General features: G+C 45.9%; 2 protein-coding genes across 2 annotated transcripts in view; one reads left to right on the forward strand and one right to left on the reverse strand.

Annotated features, from left to right (window-relative positions):
* The window catches only part of LOC144121871 (rifampicin phosphotransferase-like), a 148,366-nt gene that overhangs the window by 69,104 nt on the left and 52,926 nt on the right, over positions 1-26,336 (reverse strand). Inside the window, exons 15-20 of the mRNA XM_077655290.1 lie at positions 25,560-25,675; positions 25,415-25,485; positions 25,272-25,336; positions 22,671-22,818; positions 22,117-22,234; positions 6,995-7,095 (exon numbers count right to left, since the gene is read on the reverse strand). Coding sequence (XP_077511416.1) covers positions 6,995-7,095; positions 22,117-22,234; positions 22,671-22,818; positions 25,272-25,336; positions 25,415-25,485; positions 25,560-25,675 — 619 coding nt within the window. The remainder of the gene's footprint in view (positions 1-6,994; positions 7,096-22,116; positions 22,235-22,670; positions 22,819-25,271; positions 25,337-25,414; positions 25,486-25,559; positions 25,676-26,336) is intronic.
* On the forward strand, positions 8,675-16,334 carry LOC144118961 (uncharacterized). Its single transcript, XM_077651718.1, has 3 exons — positions 8,675-8,695; positions 10,803-11,876; positions 16,233-16,334. The coding sequence occupies exons 1-3, from the start codon at positions 8,675-8,677 to the stop codon at positions 16,332-16,334; spliced, it is 1,197 nt and encodes a 398-aa protein (XP_077507844.1).

Here is a 26,336-nt window from a genome sequence, read left to right on the forward strand (position 1 = left end):
CGCAATAAAAGCTGTGTTCACAGGAGTTTTCGCATTTATCTTTCATCGAAGTGCACCCGCCGCGGACGGGATCGAATCTGCGGCTTCCACCTCACGATTGGAGAGCCATGGTGACTAACCTGCGAGGTTGGACGGTTTGAGCGAAGAAGGAATGAACGGGGAGCCAGACAAAAGGAGCCTCGGGTCGTGGTTACTTTGCGCAGAACACTGATGTATAACATCCGCTGTTTGTCTATAGACGAACGGTCGAGCCCGAGGTCAGCGAAATAATTACTCCAAAGAGGTCTCTTAATCACTTACCATCTGTGAAAAAGCGATAGCATAGCCACTCCCCATACACACCAATTCCATAGACACCCATAGATTGATCTGCTCTCACAAACGCCCTTGCTTGTGTTTATGATACCGAGAGGTTGGTCAGATGGTTCTTTATAAACACAAATTGAACAAGTGAGGAAGAACTTCGAGGTGCTCGCCAACGTTTCGACGAGAGGACTTGACTACGTCTGGGCATAGCGTTCATCATTGGCGGGGTTTAAATAGGGTCATCCGTCCGAGGAGGAAGAAACGGTGAGGGGAAGGATGGTGTAAATCATGAATGGTGTTAGGCCAGGCAAGTTCTTGTCCAGGCATAATGGCTGCTAAAGTTGATTAAACGGTTGGCTTGCAAAACTGTGAAAAGAAAAAGCCCAGCTCAACAGAAAGGAATCCGGGGGAGGGGAATATGGAGAGATAGCAAGTGTGGGCTTAAAAGGCTGTGTGTCCAGCTGCGAAATGGCTTGGTGTTACTGGCTGTGTCGACTGGAAATACTTACATAAGGAATTGGTCAGCATGGCGGAATGAAATACAGAAAAAAAATAATAAAGAGAAGAGAAAACATGAGGGGCGAGCTGAGAGAACGCATGAAAGGAAGGGGGGGGGGGAATGGGGAAGCCAAGTGTTCCTCATAAATTATGGCAAGAGAAGCGGGACACAGGGTAAAGTTAAATGTGTTGGTTGACATTTCGACTTCTGACCGACGGCTATCACAATTTACAATTGGCAGTTCTGCGCTACATCACATTCAGATTCGAACGCATTTATTCCCACGCGTTTGTGACGTTTTGGAAGCCTACAATCTTTACCTCAGGAAGCTACGCTTCACCGAGCGTGACAAGGAAACAACGCCGGGAAAACGCCTCACCGGGCTACTAATGTTATTGGTATAACAGCTATTTGAAGGCGTTTTGTGGGCTCCTTTAAAGGAAGCTTAGGCCATGGCCCCATAACCACGGGGGAAGCGGGTGAAAATTGCGGGACTTGCGAATGCCACCGATGCAAGTGACTGTAAGCACATTGTGCGACTCCCCAGCTTTGACATGCTAAACATGGCAATGGCGGCTGTGGATATGATGATAGGCTTTACGTCGGTTACAACGGCATTTCGGCTCACGGACCTGCCAGAGCTGCTACATGGTTATACTTTAAATGTCGGGCACCTTCATCACCGTGAATCCGCTGTGAATTTTTGCTCTTCGCGACGCAACATGAAGGCAGCAACAATCTGCGTAATAATGCGTGAAAAAGTGCCCCTCCATCTGTCGAGCTGCGAGCTTGTTCGATGAGTAACTGTCATGCGAAAAACCAGAACCCCATGATATTTCTAAGGATCTTTTCTCCAAAAACTGCTGCTTTGCAGCATGTTAACAGTCTGCTAAGTTCTGAGGCTGCTATTACGCAAATTCCACAAGAACGTTTCTTTCGAGCACTTAATCGCGCTGCCTAGCATGTCTCAACAGCCAACTTGGTATGCAATCGCGAAATGAAGGTTACAGCGTCGCTAGAAACATGTTTAATCGTGGGCAACGCTGTTCTTTAGCGAGAGCTACACTACGCTACCCAGTCGAGAATTTCGCCGTGAGTGTGGGAGGCCGATAGTGCGCATGCGCGAAACTAGAGAGGAGCAGCGCATGAGCGGCACATGACCATTTTCCTTCGCTTTCGACGCGGTTCGGGTGTTCACCGACATATGTGAGACAGGCGAGACATGTGTAATTTCCTTTGTTGTTGTTGTTGTTAGCGTATCAAAAGGTGGCACATACCCACACTGGGGGATCGGCCAAGAATCGGGTGACTATTCACCTGTATTCACGTAATTGAAATGAAAAGCACGCGGGAAAGCAACACCAGGGGACTCTTCCTCATGAACAGAAAAGGGATGAAAGCTTGGATTTCAAAATTAGTAATAATAATATTAAAGACAGGGACTGGAAAGGTTTATTAAGTCAAAATGTACTAATTGAGAGGAAACAAAATTTTGTAACCCTTAGCATGGCAGTCGGTGAGACTCTAGCCGGAACTTTAGAACCTCGCTACAACCAGATCTATATGAACCCAAATATGGTGGCACCAAATGATAGCAAGAGCGGGCTGCTTAAACTAAGACCAAGGGGCCGTAAGGGCTCCTCCAGCAACCTTCTTCTCGAAGAGGTGTATCGGCGACAATAGAGCAAAAAATATTCAATGGACTCAGGCTCACTGCAAAATGCACAAAGGGGAGAGAGCGCCAAACCCGACCTGTGTAAATAGAAATTTAGAGTTGGTATACGCACCGCAGCCTCGCGAGAGATACTTCAAGCTACCGAGATCGACAAACTTGCCAGTTCCAAGAATATCTGAGGTGCTGATAATCCACCGACATTACAAGTGTTTTGTCTTGATGCTTGAAAACGCACGTCACCGAAACCTAGATGCTGTAATATAGGCTGTACACGGGATGATTGGCAACACGGGGCCGCTTAGGGAAGCCTTTGCGAGCGTATCAGCAATCTCATTAACTGTAACACTGCTGTGTCCGGGAACCCACACTAAATGAACAAGACTCAAATGCGGAGGAAGCAGGGACAAGAATGTGTTGAAAATGGGACCGTCAACATGCGCGGTGAGGGATGAACACAGAGGTAAAAATCAGTAATTACTGCCACTGCGGTAATAGAGGGGTCTAGCTTGCGTAGAGCAAGTACTATTGCCCGAAACTCTGCTTGAAAAATAGGGGTGAAATCTGGAAGCCGCCGTGAAAAGGACCAATCTAAATGCGAACAGAATATTCCCACACCTGCCTTTTCATTGCACTGCGATGCGTCGTTTGCTGTTGCAATATTTGTAGGTAGGGTCCTTAGATTATTGTCTAGTAGACCCTTTAGAATACAAGGTGGCAAAAGATTTGCATTTTGGGGGTAAATATCGTCGAAAACAATGTTGGCAGCGGGCCCTCTGCATAGCGCAGGAAGGATGTCATAAATGTTCACATCTAAAGGCTCAAGTAATCTTTGCACAAACACTACTTGAGGGGTATGGAAACGAGACCAGAGGGCACTAAAAAAGGAGGTCGGCTGACAACAGAAAATGCTTTGCGCACGGTGGAAATGAGATTCGTAGATTCTCAGGTAGGTCTGCACCGTTATAAGTTGAAGCCGAGATAAGAGAGGGGGAATGCGGGCTTCAAGGTACAGCACACTGGTAGCCACAAATTTTGGGAGGCCGAGGCACATCCTAAGTGCTTCCCTCTCCGAAAGGACGAGAGGACGAAGTTTGTATGTAGCCGAGCCTGAAAGCAACACAGATCCAAATTCCAAAATTGGCCTGACATACATTTTGTAAGTCATTAATAGCGCATCTCTTCGCATGCCGTACCAGTGACTACACAGTCTACGCAACATGCCCACAGCCCGAGCCCCCTTCACCGCGATCTGGTCAATGTGGCGTCGCCAGGTCAGTTCCTCGTCATAAATGACCCCTAGTTATTTTAGGGATTGAATCTGTGGTATTGGCTGTAAGTGGAAAGTGAGAGAGACCACTATAGGATTCAGTAGGGGGAAAACAAGGATGGCGCACTTGCTAACATTTAAATTCAGGTGTAAGCTGCTCAGCCATTGCTAAAGTATACTCAGATATGACTGCAACAAACCATGCGCTTTTTGCGGAGCAGCCGCAATAAACGCAAAGTCGTCCGCATAGACGTAAGTGCGTACATGTCGATGGAGAGGAAATGAGCTCAACAGAATATTAAAGAGCACATTTCCTTTCTTTAAAACAAATTTCAATTTCATTCCCTTACGGGCGCGGTTCGGTTGTCGGTCTCCACGGCAGGCGTCGCATGGATAACACCTACCGTTCCGCTGAACGCACAGATGTCACTGGCGTTTTATGAAGATTTTGTTTTGGGTGAAAGGAAATGGCGCAGTATCTGTCTCACACATCGACGGACACCTGAATCGCGCCGTAAGGGAAGGGATAAATGTGGAAGTGAAAGAAAAAAGGAAAAAAAATTACGGTGGTTTAGCTCTGGTTAACCCTAGTCGAATTGCGAAAGCTTCGTTTCCTCGGCACGTCGTCTATGCAGCGTCTCATTCCAACGCTTTCAATAACTCAAACTGGTCTCTTCCGCAGTTGAAGAGTCACTCAGGGACGCGGCACGACTTCTAGCCGCATTTTCGTTACGAAACTTCTCGAGTCGTGCGGCGCGTTCTTCTGGCGTCTCCTGAGCGCGTTCTCTCTTCCTCGCTTCGTTCAGCCGTGGTTGCATCTCTTTCGCGCTCTCCATAACGACTATTATACAATACACTGAGCCGAAGCGCATATATATATATATATACCCACCGCGAGGGGAGACCTCCTCTCCCTCTACCCCAGCGGAGCACATCTGGAGGATCGGGCGGCGACGGCAGCGGCGTCGACGGCGGCGCCATCTGTTGAATCGCGGCTGCGGCGTTGCTAGGCAACGGCGGCTCGGTCAGCCGCGGCATACGACATACGGCATACGGCGCGACTAGCCGAAATGGCTCGCTCGCTGGCGTAGAAAAGCATTCGTTTTAAAAGAGGCGCCGTAGTGAAGGGCACCGCAATAATTTCAACCACCTGGGGATCCTTAACGTGCACTGACATCGCACAGCGCACGGGCGCCTTAGCGTTCGCCTCCATCGAAACGCAGCCGCCATGGTCGAGTTCAAACCCGGGAACTCCGGATCAGTAGCCGAGCGCCCCAACCACTGAACCGCCGCTGCAGAACCCACTTTCATGAACTGCGCATGCGATGCCACCGTGACCTCTGCGAGACATGTGTAATATCCTTTCCTTAAAACCAATGTCCATTTCATTTTCCTTCTCTTACGGCCGCAGTTCTGGTGTCGGTCTACACGGGTGGTGCCGCATGGGTCACACCTAGCGTTCCACTGAACGCATGAAAGTGCACTGGCGTTTTATGAAAATGTGCTTTTGGGGGAAAGGAAATGGCGCAGTAGCTGTCTCAATACCGGCAGACACCTGAACCGCGCCGCTGCTGCTTTCGCTACGTATATCTCGGCATAGCTCAGCTAGGCAACTGCCAATTTTTTAGTGCGCTTTTTACTTGGTACGCTGCCGTCCGCAGCCACGAAGCCACGGTGGTGTCTAGCTTTGCTCCAAACTGTAAGTGAATCTGAGACCGTCTCGAGCACCTATCAACAGGTTTACCTCATGATACAAGAAAAGCTGTACTTTAAGCCCCGTTTTCTCCAGCTGAATTTTTTCTACGGGATGCACTGTTCTGAAGTGCGTTTCGATGCGAAAATATATTGCGAGCTAAGACAGGTGCAGAGCATGGCAAGTAGATAAGGGAGACAGGAGCAAAGGGCGAGTATTATTCAGGAAAAATTTGAGGACGCTTAAGCTTCGCCTTTAAGAGTGGAACGCGATCGCGTGTTGCAGCACTGCCAGGGAGTCCACGGAACGCCATCGCCCGTTCGGCGCGACGCGTGCCCGTTAGACAAATCGCTCTGCATGCTACGCACGGTGAAACGGACGCGCGGAGTGCCAAACGCCTTGCCGAAACGCGCGGGACTCAAGATACAGTCGTAGTTCGTCGGCACATCGGTCTCGACAAACCCGATGCCACGAACGCCAGCATAGCTTCCGCGCCGAACGAACGGGCAGCAAGCCGCAAGCTTCGTGGTGAACGCGCTTTGGATGTGCGCCGCGTTGTTCGCCGCTCACCGCATGATTCCTGCGTGCCCGCACGGCCGCCCTGCGCCCGAACGAGAGATATGTCAGACGCGTCACTTCCTTTCCCTAAAATCAATTTTCATTTCATGTTCCTTTCCTTACGATGCGGTTCGGGTGTCCACAGAGATATTTGAGGCAGGCCTCATTTCCTGTCCTTAAAACCAATTTTCATTTCATTTTCCTTCCCTTGAGGTGCGGCCCGGGTTGCCCACCGAAATATGCGACAGGCGTCCCTTCCTTTCCTTGCGCTGCCGTCGCGCGCTATCTGTTGGGGCAGTGGCGTACATTGCGAGGGGAGGAGGAGGAGGGATTTTTCGCTCACGGCCGACGCCGACGACAATGGCTTTTCTGCGACACGAGCTCCTTAACGCTCTCGCGTTAAAATCAAGGCAGCCCCGACGCAGCGCCCCAGGAGCACCGTGTAAGCAGCCGCTGTAAGTAACAACGAGCGACGACAATGGAGTGGAGAAAACACTGAAAACAAAAGAGAAAGTCCTCCGTCCCTTTTCTTTACCAGGCGCCGTATTCTGTGCGCAGTCCATTTTCCGTTGTCCATTTCGAGCCCATTTGGATGTTACATTCATTCGATGTAACTGGATGCAACATGCAGCCAACGGTGAGATGCATCACAGCGCTCTGTAAACAGCATGCAACTGGACCTGACCTCTGGCTACCACTGGCTGCGATATGAAGCCAATGGTGAGGCCCGCTCGCAAGCCACCAAATGGCCGGGTCGATTCCCACAGACTCTTGAAAGCCGTGGGTATATCTGAATGACCACTGACAGAGGACCGAGTGGTCGTGAAATGAACGATTGAAAATTGACAGCTTATAGTATATGGCACCATCAGAGTCCGTTTCATGTAACCCATCCTATTCATTCATGCCAAAGGCGGTTTTGGATTGTGTCTCCCTCGAAATGCCCAGGTATCTTGACATGGGCACTCGAGCCTTATATGGACTGTTTATGCTTACCTGCACGCCAATATGGGCGAGCCTTTCAACATCTTCATGTGAGATGCAAACAGCTTGGGCTTTCTCCGCTTCCACGGTTAGGGTGACCACACCACCTGTCCCTGCAGAGGAAAGACCAAGCAATCATAAACTTACAACGGTCCGGTAGCAGATGACGTGGCATTCCTCGAGTCTCTGTCCGGAGTTCTTTCTGGGCTGACTGAGAGCCGGCCGTTCGTCGGAAACGTTTCTATTTTACGCTCTGGTCGCTTACTCCTGTTCGGCTGTCTTATTTGTGCTACCATTCACCGAAGAAACGCCACATTTTAGAACCGCTGGTAAAGAAAATTTCCAATTGTTCTTAGAATTCGGATTATTGCGAAATTCTGTGCCCTTAGCCTGTCCGGGTTTTCTTGCAATTATTAGTACAGGGTGCGTTGCTACATACTAGAAGACCAACAAAGCGCGCCTCATTCCCCAAAATGGCGACAAAGCTGGAACTCTCAAAACTGGCCTCTTTGTTTAATATGCACATAATGAAAAACGCCAGAACGTATCATTTAAACCCGGAGAGTAATTTTCAGGGCTATTCGGTTCGCAATGCACACAATGTGGAACCAGCGAAATAGGACGCAGAGCAAGAAATAGGAGGCGCACACACAACAGTGCTGTGTTCTGTGAGTGCCGCCCATTTTTTTTTGTCCTGCGTCCGTTTTCGATGGTTCCACCTTCTTTGTCTTTAAACTAGTCTGACAAATAACTGAAGTGGCACCAAACATCTTTAACTCACCTCAACATGACTTTAGGACATTTGCTTCTTATACCTGGCTTGCGGAATTATCGCATAGTATCCTCTCTTCCCTAATTTTTGATGGCATAGTTGAGGGCTGTTTCTTAGTCATTCACTAGCCACTTGACTCAGTATCCTAAGCCGTCTTACTTCTAAAGCTCTGCGCATCTGCAGTGAATATCCCTCCTGCACAGTTTCAGTGGTTGGATATAAGCCTGTCTCATTGAAAGAATTCTAAATAGTGTTTAAGGCGATGCATGTTTACTGTGTCTTCCGGTGTTCCACAGGGGTCTTTTTACGATCTTTAATTCTTAAATATTTGTCAACAGCCAGTCTGACAATGTGGCCACTAGTATCAGGCTGTACGTTGGTGTTCATTTGTTTCACCGCTATGCATCCTCCATAAAAAAAAATTCCGGATTGCTAAAAAACAGCCACAACTTTCATCTTGGCGATAAGCATGGGATTTGAGTCTTAGGCTCTAACTTGGAAAGCTTCCTTTCCGTCGACCACTGACTTGCTTTAGTTGATGCCTACTTTGTACGTATTATCGATAGAGAAAGCTAGCGTACTTCGAAAGCTATCCTCACCCGCGCTCACCTAGGCAACGAGTACCGCACCTCTGGGCTTGAAGAAACCTGTCAGAAGTTTTACGCGGACGCCTTTGTTCTATAAAAGTTAGGTAGTCTGGCACACTGTTTTTAAATTGAAGTCCTAATATTTTAATGCGGAGACAATTTCATACAATTTCGTTTACGAAATATAAAAAAATCCCCATAGACAAACGAAAAGCTTGTCTAGCAATACTAGCATTCCGGCGTCCTCCAACTCCGCCGGCCCATACTGTCGCTTCTTGCGACTGCGTTCTCGCCGCCTGCCAGCAGCAGCTACTGGCGCATGCACAAGTAAGCATGATGTGGGGCAGCACTGAGGTGAAGCGCTCGCCCTGGGCCAGGAGCGGTGAAAGGACGCATGAAGGTAGCTTCAAAGCTGCTTTACGCAGAGTAGCCGCAAAGCAAGCCATGAATGAGGGCTCCTTATTAAGGAAGCTTTCATATTGTCATAAAGTTGCCTCACCACAGGAAAGGCTGCCTGAAGATTTCAGGGTCTGGGCTCCAGTCTTTCAAAATGCATATAGTGCAATTTATTATTACAAGGCGACTACTACTTTTAGAATACTTCCTGTCGGCACAAATACTATCGCTCTTCATAATTATAAGCACTGGTGCGCTATATTTTCTGGCAATATTTGTTTGAATGGCCACGTTCATTCGTGACCTACAAAAATTAGCCGCGTACTCAACTTTCTGTGCAGAAGATTCAAACCCCTCTAACAACACGTAAAGAGGAGCTTTAGCGACCAATGTTACATCCAGCTTCAAAAACGCGTGCTGTGCTTGGTATGTTGACAGCAAGATCTGCGTTGACGAGCTTGACAGCATTCGGAAACGTGCAGCCCGGTTTGTTCCTGGGAAATTTAATTTCCCGCTTAGCTATTAAGTTAACCCTTTGTCGGGGAGTGTCGTAAATTATCCACATACAATTTGGACGGCGGGTTCTTGTTTCAACATACAGCTCACAAACAGTTTGATGACAAGGTGTTCTCAGTAGCCAGCGCTTTCCAACCAAATGTTTGGCGCAACTTTGAGGAATCTGCTTGAAGAAAGGGGAGGATTTCAACGAGCGACTTCTAGCCAGGATTCAAAAACTCGATTGTTATTTTCTGAAAAATCTTAACAGAATGAAAGGCATTTTTTGGGCAAAAAATTCTTTGCTGCCTCTGGACCTTCAAATTTCCTTAAGGCATTTGGGTTAGTCTGTCACACAGCTCGGACAAGTTGCCGAGGAAAGGGAATTAGCGGCCTACCGGTTTCACACGTTTTGTGAGCAGTAACAAGTGTTTGATGTTAATGTTACCGCTAACCGTGCGCCGTCACTGCGAAAGGTGGTACCGACGCGGGAGGTGCGCCTGCAGTTTGCCGGCACTTGGAGCCACCTAGCGCCCTCAGCGCGAAATGCGCATTCCCAGTGGCGGCACGCGGTGTGCAGTAGCGGTATAAGCTATGATAAAGATCTCTATTGCTTTTTGAATGATCGCGCGTTATTAGCTAACATATTTTATCGGTACTGATTTTTCTTAGTTATTCCTTGATAATCTGCGCAGAAAAGGTTAAGCGCAAAATGTTTGGATTGTCCGTACTTCCAAAAGAGAAAAAATGTTTGATTGTCCCTGTTTTATTATGTATCTCAAGGAAGGGATAACAATAACAAAAGCTTATGAGTAAAAGACCCATACGACACTTCTCCTTGCAAAGATTATTCTTGAAAAGTCAGGGACTGTAGTTGAAGAAAAATCTTAGCTAAATATTTTTCCTCCGCACCAAAAGATGATGCAAAAACTTGTCTGCTGACACTGGTTTTGCGGCACTGCCATGCTTTTTATCTATGTTTAAAGAATATGCTGCGTTCAGTTTTATCGATATATGGCATAGTGCTAGTTGGCATGCTTGTTCCTTTTTCTTTCTACGCCGACGTCACACGCCCAAGCTACACGAAATACAAACCCGGGGACCATGTCTGGGGGTGGACGGCCATTCTTTGCCGCGGGTTTAGTAAACAACTTTTGTGCCTCTACTTCGGCCGTAGAAGATTCTTCGCCTAGTCGGATAACTTCACTACGAGGTTGTCCCCGATGAATTCGGAGCATTTTAGCGGCGCCGTTCGCGTCCAGAACTGTGCACGTTGTGCGCCTGAAGCCTTGTTATGACGCCAAAGGACGCCTTTTGTTTGCATTACCAGCATTTATTTTTGCCTCTCTTTCTATTCGTGCGAAGCGCGTGTGACGTCACATCGATAGTGCACCTCTCAGCGCTATACAAGTGCTGCGTTCCGCGGGCATAGTTCATTCTCGACCCGGCACGGGCGTGCCAATAAAGAGTCTACGTTGCTCGTTACCCTGGCTCTGCCTCATCGCTCTCGGCTGCAACATACTGGCGACGAGAATGGTATCACAATCCCGTTGGGTCAAGAAACCACTAGCGGCGATCCCGGAGCGTGCTGCGAGGAGACTGGCAGGGTGGCGATGAGTGGAAGTTTGATCAGTTCATCGAAGAGGGCGGCGAAGATATCGAGTCCAACGTGGAGAGATTCGACCACTTCTTTAAGGCTTCTAAGGTTAGCGACGAATTGAAGGTCTTAGTGTTCATAACGGCAATTGGGAAGAAAGCCTACAAGACTCTAAAAACTTTGCTGGAACTGGAGAAGCCGGAAAGGAAGACACATACACAGCTGGCGCAAACCCTCCGAGAGCAGTATGTACCAAAACCCTCTGTAATTGCAGAGCGGTTAAAATGTAACCGGCGTTTCCAGCAAGAAGGCGAAACAGCGGCAGCGTTCGCGATAGAGTTGAAGTGGTTGGCGGCGTCCTGCGACTTCGGAACGTTTCTGGACGAGGCTCTTCGCGACCGTTTTGTGGCCGGGCTCTGTTACGAAGAAACGCAAGCGGAATTGCCGAAGGAGAGCAAGCTAACGTTTAAAACTGCCTGCGATATCGCGAGGAATATCGACTTGGCCCGCAAGGAAAGCCAGGAGTTTCAGCCAAACGTGAGGCAAGGGATCGTCAGCGTTCTTCACCGAAAGCAAGACGCCGGAAAACGCTCACCGCGTAGTAGAGAAGAAACTGCTACGGTGCCCGGTGGGGCAAGGGCGACGAAATCGCTGGACTGTTTCCGATGCGGCTCAGAGCATAAAGCGTCTACAAGAAAATTTCGGAAGTATCATTGTCGGTTGTGTAACCGTGTTGGACACTTATCGAAGATGTGCAGGGACAGAAGTACAGACTCTGCGAACGCCATGGCTGACGACAGCGATATGGGTGAACTGGTTCTGCACAATACTTACTCATGTGAGAAGTGCACCAAACCTTACGAAATTTCTCTGAAGATTAAGCAAAAAAATGTTCGCATAGAGATTGACACGGGGGCGTCTGTATCAGTTGTACTAGAAGCGCTGTACAAGAAATACTGGCTCACCCTGCCCAAAGAGCCATGCAGCCTAAATCTGAAAACTTACGAAGGCACACAGCTGCCGGTAACGGGGAAGCTAACCATCTCGGTAAAGCACAACGGTCTGCACAAGCAGTTGCCGTTAATTGTCGTGAAGACAAAAGAGAATACCAACACTGTGCTGTTGATACATTACCGGCTGGCGGCTCTTAATTTAGACTGGTATAGTGTGCATGGGGTTTGCCTTGACAAAGCATCTGCGTTGCTTGAAAAGTACGCCCAGATTTTTTAGTTTACGCTAGGAAATGATGGATGGATGAATGGACAAGGCTGAACCCTTTAAATCAGGCGCTGGTTCATGCCACCTACTTGTGAAATTTTACTCTTGTCTTGATTTTAGGTACCGATAAGATAACCTTCGCTTGGTTACTTCTACCCGCTTAAAATCCACCTTCCCTTCACTGTCCTTAAACCCCAATGCCCTGGATAAATCAGCCCCGCTGCTTTCCACTGTAGGGTGAGGAAATTTACAGAAAATTATCAAGTGTTCAGCCGTTTCCTCCTCCTCTCCGCATGCAACGCACACCGTGTCTATCTTGTGGTACCCGACTCTATATTTCTTAGTCCGGAAAACTCCCGTCCTGGCCTCAAACAACAAAGAGCTTCCCCTACAATTATCATAGATATTTTCTTTGGCAATTTTCTGCTTAAAAATCCTGTATGTTCCCAGTGCCAATTTCATCAGCATTCCTGTTTTTCTCAGAGCTCTCTGTTTTTTTTTCCCTTTTCTTAAATGATAATTGCTGATTTTTTCCTCTACTGCTGTTCAGATATATGCTTGTCAATGTTCTAGTTCGCTTTCTCAATTTCGTGTCAATATTCTTTATGTACAGGTATCTGAAAACTTTCCTAGCCCACTGCTTTTCGCCCATTTTTTTCAAACGCTCCTCAAAGCTAGCTTACTGCTAGCTTTTCTGCTCCCAAACGACGCCCATCCCATATCACCCTGTACTCCCTGATTTGGTGTACTGCCATGTGCTCCCAAATCTAACCTCCCTATGCCACATTGTTTGATTTCTAACCTTGCTTGAACATCTGATCTCATGCACAGGACCGCATTATCGAAAGTCAGGCTAGGAGCTATAACCCCTTTACAGATCCCTCGTACCACTTCATACCTATTGCAATTCCACAGTGCCCTATTTTTCATGACAGCTGCATTCCTACTAGCTTTATTCATTACATATTTTTCATGCTCTCTCAGATACTCAGCGCCGTTATTTATCAACAACCTAAGATACTTGTACTCATCCACTACTCCTAGCGTGAACACCTGTATTCCGGGCTCACCGCCCTCATCATTAAATATCATGACTGCAGATTGCAGATTTTTCCTGACTTAAATTGGAACCTCATCTATCTCCCTCTGTACCACAAATGTCTATCACCTTCTGGAAATCTTCCTTTTCAGCTATTAGCACTGTATGATCCGCGTATATTAGAACCGGTAATGACTGTTTAATCCATTCCCCTTGCTTGAAAAAAGAAAGGTTGAAGCCTTGTTCGCCTAAACCCCCGCTCTCTCTATAGGACCTGATACATTTTTTCCCATTTTATAACACACTGTTAAAATTATATATATATATATATATATATATATATATACATATATATATATATATATATATATATATATATATATATATATATATATATATATATATATATATATATATATATATCTTTTAAAAGATTAACTACTCCATCTTCCATAGCCAATGTTCCCAGTATGTCCCCCAAATACTCTTGAATTACGTTGTCATAGGCTCCCCTAATATCCAGAAATGCTAGCCATAGGGGCCTGTGTTCCTTTTCAGCAATGTTCATACACTGCGTCAATGAAAACAGATTTTCCTCGAACCTTCTTTGTTTCCGGAACCAATTTTGTAGCTCCTCTAGCACCCCTTCGTTCTCCACACGCAAGCCTGCAGCCTGTCCTTTATAATCTGCATCACCACCCTGTAAACCACAGATATCGCTGTTATGAGACGGTAGTTGCATCAGCTTTGTCCCCCCTTTCCTTATCTATCATGTTAATTCTACTTAATCGCCTTTCATCGAGGACTTCGCCATCCACTATCCTTTTATTCACTACCTGTATTAATGTTTGCTTGGATTTCGGTCCTAGCCTTTTTAACATAATCAGAATACCATCTGGTCCTGTTGACGTGCCACTAGGAACCTTCTTCTCTGCCCTTTCCCACTTTATTTGCTCAAGTGAAGCAATTGCAGTAACCGGTCTTTCCTCATTCGAAAAATTATGTGCAACACTTTCTTTAAATTTTTCTGTCATCCTTGTTCCTATGTGTTTCATTTTGTTCATCCCCTTCTAGTCGAATTCTCTGATCTGTAACAATAAACCTTTGCTCTGGTCTTGTCTTATTACTCATTGTAGTTAGATGTTTCAAGATTTTCTGAGCTGCTTTTCTATCCTTTGTTTTAATTTTGACATGCATTGGACAGCCTTTCTTCTTATTTTTTTATAAATCAAATAGGATGCTTCCCGTCTGCACTTTATGGGGGTATCCCATTTTCTCTCTACTTCAGCTTCTGGTTTCCCCCTGTTCTTGGAATATCTGTGTTCCCTGCACACTTCCTGACGTTTCTCTATCGCCACCTTGACCTCCTCATGCCACCAATTCTTGGGCTTGCGTCTTTTCTTTTTTGGCTTGACTCGTACCTTAGCTACCTCTAGCTCGAGTAATCGAGTTAATTTGGTACATGTCCATTCTGTTTCATTATTCTCAAAAATTACTTTCTCAGTTTGTTTGGCTGCTGCTTCCAATTGCTTTTCTCAGTAAAACTTCTCCTCTGATTGTTCATCTCGCTTCAGTCCTACAATGGCTTTTCTTCTGAAACTAAACTTGATACGTTTTTGGTCACTACCTGTATTTCTGGAACCATGTTCATCTATGCTCATTATCCCTAATCTATTATGCATCCCCTGTTACATTAGTGCTTAATCTATAGTCGAGTGCAGACTCCCCGCCTCCCATGTTATGAGCCGTTTACACTTCTCGGTGCTGTTGCATACAATTAAATCATGCCTGTCACACATATCCAGCAGCATGCGTCCTGTCAATTCTACGTACCTATCCAGGTTTCCTACGTGTGCATTCATGTCGCCTAATATAATTATCTCACCCTGTCCTCCTAGCTCATCAATGTCGCTTGCAAAACATTCTAACGTTTTCTTGCTTTCCTCTTTGGAATTAGCTCCTGTCCACAGGCATACAAAGCCAAGGAGTGTTTGCTCCCCTCCCACTTTTCCTTTTAGCCATAAATGTTCCTTGCAACTCAGTTTAAGCCTTTGAAAATTTTTACTTTTATTAATAAATGCTTTACCCGGCGCGGTGGCTCAGTGGTTAGTCCGCTAGACTACTGATCCGGAGTTCCCGGGTTCGAACCCGAGCGCGGTGGCTGCGTTTTGATGGAGGCAAAACGCTAAGGCGCCCGTGTGCTGTGCGATGTCAGTGTGTGTCAAAGATCCCCAGGTGGTCGAAATTATTCCGGAGCCCTCCACTACGGCACCTCTTTCTTCCATTCTTCTTTCACTCCCTCCTTTATCCCTTCTCTTACGGCGCGGTTAAGGTGTCCAACGATATATGAGACAGAAACTGCGGCATTTCCTTTCACTCAAAACCATTTATTATTATTATTATTATTATTATTATTATTATTATTATTATTATTATTATTATTATTATTATTATTATTATTATTATTATTATTATTATTATTATTATTATTATTATTATGAACGAATGACCCAATTCTATCCCCTTTTCTGCTGCCCTCTGTTCTATTGCAATATTCCATGCGTAATCTTGGTTACAGGGTGGTTGCTCCATGTCTCTAAGATGCGGTTCCACTAAACCATATACCATTAATTCCTCCTGCCTTAATTGTTCTTCTATTTCCTCCCATTTCAGTCTATTCCTGCCACCTTGCATGTTAAAGAAACTTATATCTGAATTAACTTGGCCCTGGCGCTTGTGTCTATTTCTTCTCCTATGGTTCTATCGCCTCTTTGACCTTGGTTCATCCTTCTCTACTCTGGTTCCCTCAAAGCTCTGGGTCCCCCCAAAAAAGCTGTTTCCTGGCGACCTATCCTACTACCCAACCTCTTGCCAGTGGCACCACCGTTGTGAATGCCATCCCGTGCATTAGGGTGGGGGCGGGCCTCGTACACTTCCCTGTTTACTTCCATTACCCCGTATGCTAATCGTCGACTCATTAACCTAACTACATGGTTAGTCTCAACAACCCTCCTTTCTATTTCGCTAGACTGCCTCTCGACCTCTGGGATTGTGCATATGGTCACATGCACACTCCCAGAGGCATCTCTAAGCCTACACGTCCCCACTTCTAATTGCTTTTCGAGATTCTGGCTCTTCCTCTTCAGCACATCGTTGGGACCAGAATGGACAACAAGGTGTTCGCCATCCATGTTGTCTCCTACAACCTCCTGGGCTTTGGCCATCGCATCTACCATGCACTTCCCTGAATAATCCTCCACCTGCGCCCGCCTGTCCGCCTTCACTGTTGTCAAAATGCTTGATAGAGAACATTGTCATTAAATTGTTGCTGAAAGATGATAGTACACCAGTTTTTTGTAAAGCGTGACCAGTGCCATTTGCGATTAGGGAAGCAGTGTCTTCAGAATTGTAGAATCTCGTGAAGGAAGGAGTGTTAGTACCAGTCAAACAGAGTGAGTGGGCGACAGCACAAGTTGTCGTGCCTAAACCGAACAACCAGATCAGGGTGTGTGCGGATTTCAAAGTGACGCTAAATGCATGCCTAATAACGGACACTACCCCCTTCCCGTTATGAAGGATCTGTTTGCAAAAACTTCAGGAAGTAAATATTTTACGCTGCTTGATTTGTCTACTGCATATTAGCAGCTGTAGTTGCATCCGCAGGCGCAGTCGCTAGTCGTGGTCAACATACACCAGGGATTGTTCAAGTAAACGCGTTTATACAATGGCATTACGAGTGCACCTTCAATCTTTCAAGCAGTCATGGATGGCGTGTTGAAGGGACTTGATCGTGTAGTGTGCTATCTGGAAGACGTGCTGACAGAAGGGGCTACATTTGATGAGTGTTTTGATAAAGTAGAAACTGTGCTGTCACGGTTTCAGGACAGAGGCATAAGAATGAATAAAGAAAAGTGCAAGCTATTTCAAACGTCCGTCTTGTACTTGGGGCACATCCTTGACGAAAAGTTCATACGCGCGTCAGATGAAAAAGTGAAGGTGATAACGGAGGCGCTGGCCGCACAGCATGAGGCACAGTTGCGAGCCTACCTGGGTTTGATTAACTTTTATAGAAAGTTTTTTTCCCAACATGGCTGCAAGGCTGAGGCCATTGTACGATGTTGTAAACCAATAAAAGGCTCTAAGTGGTCACGTGAGGCAGAGCAAGTGTTTCAGGAAAGTAAAACGTGGCTAACCAAAGATAATGTTTTGACATACTACGACCCCAACAAAGCGATAGGGCTTGTGTGACGCATCCACGTATGGCGTTGGCGCCATTCTCTTTGATAAGTTTGGTAGAGAGGAAAAGCCAATTGCATATGCGCCTAGGGCGCTGAGCAAACCAGATCAAGGTTATGCTCACATTGAAAAAGAGGCTCTCGCCGTGGTATTTGGGTTGAAGAAGTTTCGCAAGCACCTGTTTGGGCGTAGCTTCATAATTTATTCAGGTCGCGAGCCATTAGCTACCCTTCTGGCGCACGGCAAGCCCGTTCCAGTAATGTCAGCGGCACGCATGCAACGCTGGGCTTTGATCCTAGCGGCGTACAATTAAAATGGGTGTATCGTAAGAGCAACGATGTTGGAAACGCTGACGCACTTTCGCGCTTGCCGTTGGCGAATGATCAAAATGTCTCAGATTACGTACGTTTTTTCTCGATTGTCAATGAACTTCTCTTGTCTGCGGACGCGATTAGGAAGGAAACGAGCACGGATAAAGTGCTATCTAAAGTGTTGATGTACACGATGGGTGTTTGGCTTACACATGTAGCTGACAGTAAATTGTCCCCGTACATTGTTCGTCGGCATGAACTGTCCGTAGACCAGCAGTGCGTTACGTGGAGAAATCGTGTGATTGTTCCCCACTGCTTTCGAAAAAATTGTTGTCACTTTTGCTCGAAGGTCACCCTGGAGTTACGCGTATGAAAATGCTCGCGCGGAGCTATGTCTGGTGGTCTCAGTTAACCCAAAACATTGAGTGTGTTAAAGGTTGCTGCACTTGCCACTTGACGCAGAATGCTTTGCCGAAGGCCCCACTACAAACTTGGGGTTGGCCTAGTCACAAATAGCAGCGAATCTACCTAGATTTCACATTCCCAAACAACCAGTGGGTGGATGCACACTTGAAATGAGTAGAAGTGTTGTGATGAATTCAGCAACGACAGAGAGGACTATTGAAAAGCGGCGCAGTGTGTTTGAAACATATGGTCTTCCGCACAAGGTAGTTACGGACAACGGGCCACAGCTCACTGCAAAGAACTTCACAGACTTTCTGCGAAAAACGGAGTCCGTCATACCAGGACGCCTCCGTACCACCCGCCGTCAAATGGAAGCGCCGAGAGGTGCGTCCAGACAGTTAAACTGGATCTTCTGGAACAGCTTCTGGACGAAAGGTCATCGGGAATCAGTAAAACTCTACAACACTGAATTGACATGTTCCTGTTCAGGTACCGAAACACCCCTACCACAACGGAGCAAACGCCAGTCGAACTGTTCCTTTGGGGGAGACACCGCACTCGCCTATCTCTGCTACAGCCAGACCTGGAGAGACGTATAGAAAAACATTTGTCCAAAGTTAAGGGCCAAGCCGGTGAAGAAAGAGGGCCCTGGAGGTCATTTGAAGAGGGTGAAAGGGTTCTGGTCTAAGGCCTTTGTCCGGGTGAGGGCAGCTGGTTGCCTGGGGTCATTGAAAAAGGTGCAGTGCCGTTACGTGCATTGTGCGGGTAGGACTCGGGAACAGATTCGTGCATGCAGACAATTAACGTCTGTGCTTTTTTGACAGTGACGAACAAGGGCACCGTGAGCCTCCCTGTTTGGGGCCAAGTTCAATTTCAGGCCCTGTGCTGGAGGCGTCTGCTGCGAGGCCTCCTGTTCCCGTGCTGGAGTCTAAGAGCTCTGCGGCAGCATCGCCCGAGCGACTCGAAGACTCGGCTCCCGCGTGTCAGCGGAATGCCAGTCCACGCCAAGATTTTGCACCGCCATCTCCTCTTCGAAGACCGGCATCCCCTCAATGGGCACAGACTTTTCGATGCAGTGCTCGTGCAAGGAAACCTCCCGATTTGTACAGCCCATAAGCAGTGTGGGAAGCAGTGTGGGAAGGAGTGTGGGGTCGTGCGAAGCGCTTGTGACGTCACATTGATAGCGCGTGTCTCAGCGCTATATAAGCGCTGCTTTCCGCGGCCATAGTGCATTCTCGGCCCGGCATGGGAATGCCAATAAATCGTCTCGTTGCTCGTTACCACGGCTCTGCCTCTTCGCTCTCGGCTACAACACTTTGTACTGTGAAGTATCTGGTCTATGCTTTTTTAAGCGAGGGGTGGGCTTGTGGCTTTATCACTTTATTTTTGATGAGACATGTGATCGCCTTACCTCGAGTGATTGCAACCACGCACCCCAGTTTCTAGGTTGTATGCGATTATCGTCAATGCATTTCGCACCTTATCTAGAAAATTCGTTGCGTGCTTCAAATAGAGTGTGACCAAGAGGGGCTTTGATTCTGTGCACCGACTACTGTGGAGCATGATATTTGCTATCGCCGTCGTCGAGTTGTTCGTTGCATTGTGAATCCAAGACATACTAATAAAGAAAGGAACGACGGGCAGCAGCGCTAGCAACAAGCGTGCTCGGTGGTCGTCGAAGCACAGAATCATTGCTGCTTTGAGCCGTGCTCAATTTAAATCAGGCAGAGAAATTTGCGGATAAGGTGCGAATAGCGTCTACGATATTCTCGTACAACCTAGAAGCAGCTGAACGTGGTTGTGATCATTCAAGATAAGTCTTTTCACATCTCTCATCAGACACCAGTAAGAAAGCTGCATACCGTCAGTTTTGAGCATAAATAAATGAGCACTACAAATCCTCGCGCCAATATGATTTTTATTTTGCCTGGATGACTGCAATGAACCCTTTGGTAAGGTTCGCAGTAGCTATAGCCAATTACAACTTTTCTTGGCAATGAAGCTGAAAGACTAGTAGGGAAGGGAATTTCAACTGTTTCACTTCCAAAAATAACTAGGTCGCTGCACGGTGTGTGTGGTGGCCTGGCGAGCCTTGCGCGGTTACCACGGTTTTTCGCTGATCTTGGCTGACGCAATCTATTGAAAGTTAGTGCAAGAAGACGTGCATAGAAATTCATCTACAATGGATACAACTTCTTTTGCTTTGTCTCTCTAGGAGTAAAAGTTGACAGTTATTTTTTAAATAAGCCGTAAATAAGAGAATTTAAACGTACGCTGCATTTCAAGAGGGAACTGTTAACAGCAACCACAAAATATGTATGTTCCAAAGCGTAGGAAGAGAGGGAGTGTTTAGGCTCTGTTTCTCTCGTTCATTGCTATCTAAAGAACAAAACTTGTCAGGTACTATGAAAACGGAATGATAGGTGGAATCTGGGCGCCTTGGTAATTGGCGCTTGGCAGACTGCTCTCTTAAAGTAACCTAAATTTCAAGGAAAATTATGTGTCCTGCATGCATTCGCGACATGCATTGGTAGCTTAAGAGATTTACTAGTTTGGCCAGCCTTAATGCCATTCTGCAGGATCAGCCCACTAAAGGGTAGAGGAAGTGGTACAGAATGGTGGACTGCCATAGAAAGATATGTCCGACAACAGCCTAGACGGGTGTCACTTAAGAGCTTGGACAGGTCAGGCCGTTGCAGGGTCATTTCTTGTGGAGCGAACAGAGGTAAGCCTCGCAAATCCGCTACGACATAACCGGGGTCTTATTGGCATGTCCAACACTTGAAAACTCCAAAAAGCTCCTCTTGCGCTTAACATTAGCAATGTTACGGTTTCTCTAGTAAGGTCGGGGGGAAATGATTATTCGAACATACGAAGAGAACTTGCCTGGCGAGACTAATGCAATCATTATGTAACAGTCTTATTTTAAATGTTTCATGTTGGGATCGTAAGAGTGATTGAATAAAAACGAAAATATTGCACGGACAGCGTTGTGTGACACTTCGAACAAATTTAAGGGTGAGAGCAGGAACGGCTGACAAAGTACAACAGAGCTGTTGTGCACGGCCGGCGTGAAAATTTGTGCAGCACTCGAGGGGGTGTGCATAAAATCCCCCTTTCATTTGATAAGTAATGCGTTCAGCGCTGAGGACGTTTACGCTACTGGCCGGCTAAGGGAGCACAAAAACAAATACCTGGTGTTGCAAGCGTCCGGCAATCTAAAACCACAGCCTACTTAGCGTTGTGAGGGCACTTTGAACGAACGACTATCTTGGCCAAGTAAAATCGTGCAGTGGAGATAGATTTCTAGACATTATTACAAGGCAATCATTAGCATTCTCTCCTGCATTACTGATAACATAATGATGCAGCTTTCATCGCAATATGTCAAATGCTGAAGCTGAAGCTGTGTGATTCACACATGTCCAGGTTTGTCAGTGGCAGCGGTAAGTGCTTCTAAGTTACTAAGTGTGAGTAAGATTTTTCTGACCAGACAAAACATCGGGCTACCTCGTCGTAGCCACATGAAGTTGTCTGCTGTCCATATATCTACACAGGGAAGCATATATCAAGGTCTTGTAGTCATGTTTGTTCGTCACGTCGTTATAAAATCTATTTTCCTCTTTGTTTTGTGCTTCATGTGAAGTGAACAAAAAAAAATTTTTAGTTTGTAGTGGCGTGCGTTTAAAGTTTTGCTCCTCTCTTCCTGACATCAAAGAAGTGCGACTGCGTTTCTCTAAAGGAATACGCGTTTAGAGGTTTAAAAGTGACTCTGCTCCGTTATTAAGGCTGGTGTGTTGGATACAATCTTTTTGAATGGCTCAAGTGGTGGCCAACAGCACTGTACCAACATAAGATCCTTATACTACACCTTATAATTTTTTGCCCGTGTTACTATATTATCGCGCAGCCGTTCCATTCAGTCTGGATTATGGAGTTCCAACTAACTGAACAAGTCACTCATAGTTCCATTCAGCGTGACGGTTTCATTGCACAAATCTTGAAATTTTTTCCGAAGCAGTAGTGCATCAGAAGTCTTTAATATCAACGACGGACAAATCTGAAATTGTATACGCACCGGATGAGGCTGTGTAGACTGATTTGCGGCCCAGCTGCAGAGACTCAATGTGGGGTCTCCCTTCTCCCACTCTCTTGAGCACAAATGTGTCTGGCTCAGCAGATGCAGACACTACCGACTGCGTAAGAGAATAAGCGAGATGTGCTGAATAAATAGGTATGATTTGAAAACACAGACGGGAGTCGGCGGGAACAACAAGAAGCATATAATCTTAGCAGTGTATAGAAGCCGCTTTCTAATTCATACCTCCACAACAGCGGGAACTACAAGTCGCATTTGAGAATAATAGAAGATACGATGAAGTTTGCTCGCACTAGCAATGTAATTTGCAGCCGAAGCGTCTATTTTCCACATCACTGGAAATGTTTTACACGCACATGGCGAATGTCGTCTTAAACGATGAGTCCGTAGCCGTACTAACTTGTGCTGCCCTATATCAAAGCCGGTATGTATTTCCTACTGCAATAAACAAGAACACGGTGTAGTCAATATAGCTACGAGGTGGACAAGGAAAGGTTGGAGGGCTGCCCATCAGAGAAATAAACGCCACATACCTCGCCCAGACCGTAATTGGCCGTAACAGTGATGAGCGCCGGGTTCCCGGTGAGTGGGTCGCAGGTAAACATGACGCCAGCAGAGCTTGCGTCAACCAGTTCCTGCACCACCACTGCCATTGGCACGTCCAGAGGCTGCCCGTACTGCCTGCGAGTATTTCGCTATTTTACTAGGAGGACAGGTTTCCTTTCACACCAGCCAGTAATGAATACTGGCCTTCAGCTGGAGTAAACAATATCGAGCGTTCTTTGGGTGCTTCGAAAATAGTTTATTAATGAGCAGCCATTTTCCATAGCCTAAGCTCATTTTCTATGCATGGTCAGAATAAAGTGTGGCGCCTCCACAGTTTCGCTGCTTGTAGAGACCAGTACTAATACCAAGCCGCGGCGGTGGCTCAGTGGTTATGGCACTCGGCTGCTTACCTGAAAGATGCGGGTTCGATCCCGGCCGTGGCGGTAGAATTTTGATGTAGGCGAAATTCTAGAGGCCTGTGTAGTGTGCGATGTCAGTGCACATTAAAGAACCCCAGCTGGTCAAAATTTCTGCAGCCCTTCACTACAGCGTTTTTTATAGCGTGAGTCGCTCTGGGACGTTAAACCCCTTAAACCAACCCAGTGCTAACAGAAAGCTCTGTCAAGTTACTCTTGCAACCTCAACAGCATCAGACATTTCGCTATATTATCAGTTACCGAACCTCAGAATGGCTTTATGAAGTTTTCTCAATTTTGGACATCTCACATAGACTGTGGACTGTTGAGAATCATCAAGTTTGTTAATGAGAAATACATAAAAAAACGCTCAAATGTAACTGCTCATTCGAACCCAGGGCGTCGCATTTCACATACGCTAACAATGTGCTCGCGTTTTCAGTGCTTCTGTAATCTGACAAAAGTAACAATGGATGCTACCCCCTACGTCGTGTATCAAATTTAGCTGGGAAGCCAAGAGCAGGAAGATACGGTAGAGCTTACACGGCATTGTGAGCTGCCTATCTCGTTTTGACCCCGAAAACCTGAAAAATGCGCAGCATAATACAAAACCAGCGTAAACACCTGTGCTTGCAGCTTTCACGAGGAAGAAGAAAAGGCACAGGTGGCTGTAATTTCCTACTTGCGTATAATTTCGCGTAATCGTAAACAGGTAAGGCAGTGAGCACATACGACAGTATGATGTTTTCGGTTTCTAAAAAGGTGTTAAGTTTGCGCAAGACCGGCTACTCAGTCAGAAAGTACGTGACCAACTGCACCAATAACCAGAGGGAAGTATATTCCTCTTGTTGCCGTTTTCAAGTTGCCGTTATCACGTGGAAAGATCTAAATAGGCGAAACCATCACAATTTTAAATATTCACTTGAAAGAATATTTGACTAAAGGGCGCCGCAGTAGAACTGGACCTTTGTCAAGGAACTAAAAGTGACCTCATTTCAAACCACATAACAAGATAAGCTCTTGAATCTTCCCAGAAAAGGTTTACAGGTACTGAGTACGTGAGTCTGCTTTTCATAACAGTAACCGCGAAAGTCATTAAATTCTTGGAGCAGGTGGCATGTGCTTGCATTCTTATCTGTGTGTTTCTGATATTTTATTATTTCCTTCTTTTGCACAGTTTTGAAGCGCATAGATGTGCTCTTGTTCTCGTAACGAAATTTTCATTCAAGGCCAACGCCTGTCCGGTGTCCTGTCTTATATCCCTTTCTTTCATACTGTGAAGTATTTTTTCCTCTTTTCGGCCTCCTGGGTGGCGAATACATAAATACAGTGTGAGTACCATTTCGATCGCATTCACTAGGCTGCTTGCCTCATGAGCTACAGCGGGTATGTTCGAATTGACTGCATCACCAAATAATGTACAATCTCGACAGGGCTTACTCCCGCACTCTACTAGAGAGCATTCTACTAGGCCGACAGCACAACTCGACAGTTTTATTTTGCGAGCTAAAACAATGTCATATGCACACTTGGAAAATGTGCACATCGTGCAACTATTGGAGCAAAAACCGAGCGGATCACAACATCAAAATCAGCTCTACATCCAGCCAGCTTTTATTCTAAAGTTGTAGAAGTTATGAACGGCGGGGTAATAATCAACAAAAATACGTACAGATGTGTGTCCCTGTTCGCACTCTCTTGAGGTTTGCGATAGCCTTGTGCACCGCGTCCCAGGTATCTCAGGCTATGAATTTCTTTTGCGGAAAAACAAAGATTGCCATTTTTTTCTCTGAATAATCAGCCCCATGTTCCGATGACTGGCGGTACCATAGCAAGTTTCTTATTGGGGCTCTCTTTTTGAAAAAAAATATCGTCATATTTAAGCCTTGGAGATATCATGGTAAGCAAGGGTGCTTTATGGGAAAAAAGCAATGCAGCAGTTCGGACATATGCACTAAGGTTAATATAAGAATATTTTTTTTTGTACATGGAATAGACTTAAATTTTGGAGAAGGAGCCTAATTTCGAAACTTGCCTTCATTAATCGCATTACCCGGTTTCTATAATGCGGTACTGTAGGGCCATGAGCTACCGCGTGTAGATGAGTTACTTTGTGGTTCTCTTGATAATATTTGAGCCCATCTGCTGTCTTTTTTTGGCATAGCCTCTTACCTTTTGTAATTGACATTTGTGAAGCTGAACTGGGAGGCCCAACACCTGACCACGCCACGCAGAATCTTGAAAATAAAGAAAACATGCATAATAAGCATCCACTGCAAAATTGTATGCAAAAAGACATCACTTTTTTGTCTCACCTTCTCCTGGCCCTCAAGCCCAAGCAGTGTTGTCATTTGACCGGCTGCTGACATATCCTCAGAGTCTTCTCCTTCAATTAAAAGAAGATCGGCGGTCTTGAGTTTAGCCTGATAATTTATTAGCAGCATTCAGTGAGAGACTCACCCAACGCTGACGACCTTACGGCAAATCTTGTGTCCGCAGGAAACTTGGCAAGCTTCTCAGTGATCGCTCTGTGCACTTCTTCTGGCATTTCTAGATCTTCTATTGCAGCTACCACACTGTGGATGACGATTTGAGAACCACGTATGGAAAGAGCAAGAGGTCATAAATCTTTCCGTACTAGCAAGTTCAGTAACATTTCTATTTTATTGAAGCACATGTACTTTGTACTAGCTGGCTGAGTTCGAAAGCAAAAAGTCACATGAATTAGTTCTCAAGTATTCACAATGCGCCAGACCCTTAGCAAAATATGAATCCGGCTTGTTCTTCGCTATAGCTCGTTGTAAGGGGACAAGTTGTACTATATTCTCAAGAAGTTTTCGTGTTTGCGTTCGGCTTGACAGCAGAGTTTGCTTCGCGACATATATCATAAACCATTATGAACGCGAGGAATACCAGGCGGTTTGAAATATTCCCTTGCAACATGGCGCTGAAGGCATTATACATAGGAAGTATATATATATATATATATATATATATATATATATATATATATATATATATATATATATATATATATATATATATATATATATATATATATATATATGCCTGCTTCAAAGGTTGTGGATTGCTCTTTGCAGAGCGACATTAAGAGTGAGGTAAGTATGAAGGCAAAGAAGAGAAAAAAAACGTTTTAAGGAGAGTCGTGTCCACGCAGCACAGATAAGCATCAACAATGCGTGAGCAACATAGAGCTAGAAATAAAGAGGTAGAAAG

This window comes from Amblyomma americanum, chromosome 2, assembly GCF_052857255.1.
Source record: "Amblyomma americanum isolate KBUSLIRL-KWMA chromosome 2, ASM5285725v1, whole genome shotgun sequence".
Classification (NCBI taxonomy): domain Eukaryota; kingdom Metazoa; phylum Arthropoda; class Arachnida; order Ixodida; family Ixodidae; genus Amblyomma; species Amblyomma americanum.